At 41.2% G+C, this 3,135-nt stretch overlaps 1 protein-coding gene across 1 annotated transcript; it reads right to left on the bottom strand.

Moving 5' to 3' along the window:
• Positions 1 to 254: 254 nt before the first annotated feature.
• LOC104842098 (olfactory receptor 12D2-like) lies at positions 255 to 1,199 on the bottom strand. The gene has a single exon (XM_010584196.1). It carries the CDS (start codon positions 1,197 to 1,199, stop codon positions 255 to 257), a length of 945 nt encoding a protein of 314 aa, XP_010582498.1.
• Between the last annotated feature and the right edge of the window lie 1,936 nt (positions 1,200 to 3,135).

Raw genomic sequence — 3,135 nt, 5'->3', positions numbered from 1 at the left:
GAGACACACATGCTTCTGTACTGGAAGCCGGAGACCAGATGGGGTACCATAAGACATCTAAAAATGATGGAAGAAGCATCAAGTCCTTGAACATCTCCCCTGATTTAGATCTACACAATTAACTTCTAAATGTGTTAAACTACACGAGATAATCAGTAGTTTTTCAGTCTCTTGCAGTACGGTGTCCTTTTGACCTCTTTCTTTATAAATGTGAGAGGTGGAGTAACCACATCTGAGCCTTCTCCTTGATTTAGTCACTTTCCTCCAGGGAATATTTTTCTCCCTAATGTTTTTTTCAGGGCAGATCTCACCTCCTGGTTCCTAAGAGTGTAGATCAAGAGGTTCAGAGCTGGGGTGACAGCACTATACATGAGAGACACTTGCACATCCCTTTTAGAGGAGCTTCCTGAGGAGGGTGGTGTATAATTGAAGAGCACTGGTATGTACAACAGTGCCACAATGGTGAGGTGGGAGGCACAGGTGGAGAAGGGCTTCCATCTTCCTTCCTGGGACCGGACTTTCCAGAAGGCGAAGGAGATGATGTAGAGGTAGGATAGGACTATGAGAGTGAAGGGCCCTAGAACAATAGCTGTGGTGACAACATTGAGGAGGGTCATGTTGAGGCTGGTACTACTGCAAGCCAAATTCAACAGTGGATTGATGTCACAGAAGACGTGATGAATGTGGTTGTGGCCACAGAAACTCAACTGAGAGGTCATGACTGAGTGCATCATGGCATGTACAAAACCAGTGGACCAGCTGGCCACAGCCAGCAGCAGGCAAGTCCGTGGGCTCATGACAAGGGCATAGCGCAAAGGGTTGCAAATGGCCACATAGCGATCATAGGCCATGGTGGCCAGGAGCACAGCCTCAGTACTGCCCAGGAAGTGGAAGAAGTGGAACTGGGCCAAGCACCCACCAAAAGAGATAGGCTGATGCCCAAAGAGAAAGCCAGTCAACATCTTGGGAACAGTGACTGTGGAATAGAAAATGTCCAGGCAGGACAGGTTCCCCAGGAAGAAGTACATCGGTGTGTGGAGCTGGGGCTCAGTTATCACCATGGTCACAATGGCACCATTTCCCAGAAGACTGGTCAAGTAGAGCAAGAGAAAGGAGATGAAGAAAAAGTGCTGCAGTCCCTGGATATCGGTGAGGCCCAAAAGGATGAACTCACTGATGACCTCTGTCTCGTTCAGCATTGCTAGAACAATAAGAAGCAAGGGCAAAATGTCAAGGTTCCACAGCTGCGAGGAGTAACAGTATTACAAAACTCATTTGTTTCTGTGCTATTTTAATGCAAACAAATGCAGAAAAGAGCAAAATGTAACACATGTAATCAAACATAAAAGCTGCATAGAAGCTCAAGGAATTAACATGGACAAAAAGAACTTTAATGTAGTCTTGTGCTTTCTGTCTGCAACAGAGTAAAATACTACAGAGCGGAAAATATTAAAATTAAAACTTCCATCTATGCATAACAGCAGAATATGTAAGATTGCTGCTTCTTCACCTTCAGCCACGTTCATATTTCAGTTCTGCTCATCTGTAACTTCCTGCTACAACCTTTAATCTTATCAACAAAGCTTCTAGCTCATGATGTGAATCACTCCTGATGCTTTCTTTCTACTATTACGCCTACATTTCATTAAGCCAATTTCAGCTCTCACATTTCTAATGGTTACCATCTCTTCTGGACAGTTCTTTGATCTTAAAAATTGCACAATTTCCATTTTTTTATCAACAGCCACCAGAAGGTGTTCCAAGGTACCACACAATCATCAGCATTTCTTTTGTATGTTGCTGAGACTAAAGGAAGAGGATGCCTTAGCATGTGATCACAAACTGTTTTTGTTATTGGACTGTATACTTCGCCCAAAGAATGTCTTTTTTGTTGAGCAGCAGCAGATGAATGGGACAAAAGACAGCATCTCATCTCCTACAACACTGTGATTTGCATGAGTGCATGATTCCATGACTGACTTTGCAGGAGCCAAGTTAGCTGGTGCAAGTTCCAGACAAATTGGCTCATCCCACTAAAAGCTGATTGTACTGCCCCACTGAGACAATATGATCAGTTCTGTCAGTAGCGCTAGTCTTCTAAAATGCAGATGAGTAAACACATGCTTTCACTTTTTCTGTTTTGGGTAAGTTTGTTTATCGCTACAGGTAAGTCCCAACCACATATAGTAAAGAACAAAGTCCCGAGATTATTTTACTAGGGCAGGTAGGCACAGGTATTTCTAGCTGACAATAGAGACTGCAAATTCTGCAAGACGAGTAGTTTTCTCTGTACATTCAATGCAGTGATGATTAATACTGATGAATACAACTAATGAAAAAATAATTACTTCCAAAATATTTCTTGTAAAGAGGTTAAAACACATATAGACACATTTCATAGTCTTTCTTGTCTGTTCCATTGTACTACATACTTTTATTGAACATAGGTGATTTTTGAAAGTCATTATGATATATCTCCAGCCCAGTCACTCTTTTTTCTCATACTACTTTGGCTTATTATTTCAGCATGAAAACAGTAAACAAACAGAAAACTGATTTCATAATAAAAGAACATGAGCACGTAGCCTAAAGGTAATCTATGCACATATGTGTCCACTCTAAAAACCTGATCATATTTCTCTGAAAATACTTCTAGTCTGATCCTTGAACAAGCGCTGTTGGAAACATTAGGTTTGATAATATAGCCTTACAGACTTACCAAAATTTTAGTCCGTCACCAGCATTTGAAGAGGTATAGGTGCAATTCCAGTTTTAAGACTCTCGCTTAAACGCAAATGCAAAGAAAAGACTTTGCATGCTGAAGCTTGCCTATTTTTTCAACTACATAAATTACATAATAAAAAAAAGATAATTATGCACAAACCTCACCTCACTAGCAAGCAGCACTTTTCTCATTGTAGTAGGGCCCTCTGATAGTGAGCCAGAAAGCAAAGCTGAGGACAAAACAATTTATTTTGTGGGGTTAAAAGACTGAGAATTTCTGTTCTCCTTTTTTTCTTCCATATCTACTTGGCATTCTTCTAGCTGAGAGATTAATACTGCAGGTGTGATGAAAAGGACTACTGCAAGTTCCCAAGGGGTTGCAGTTATTCAGGTAAGTAGGATGCAAGGAGG

The sequence above is a fragment of the Haliaeetus leucocephalus genome, unplaced genomic scaffold (genome assembly GCF_000737465.1).
Source record: "Haliaeetus leucocephalus isolate CR32 unplaced genomic scaffold, Haliaeetus_leucocephalus-4.0 Scaffold950, whole genome shotgun sequence".
Taxonomy (NCBI): Eukaryota; Metazoa; Chordata; class Aves; order Accipitriformes; family Accipitridae; genus Haliaeetus; species Haliaeetus leucocephalus.
This window is presented reverse-complemented; position numbering and strand designations above follow the sequence as displayed.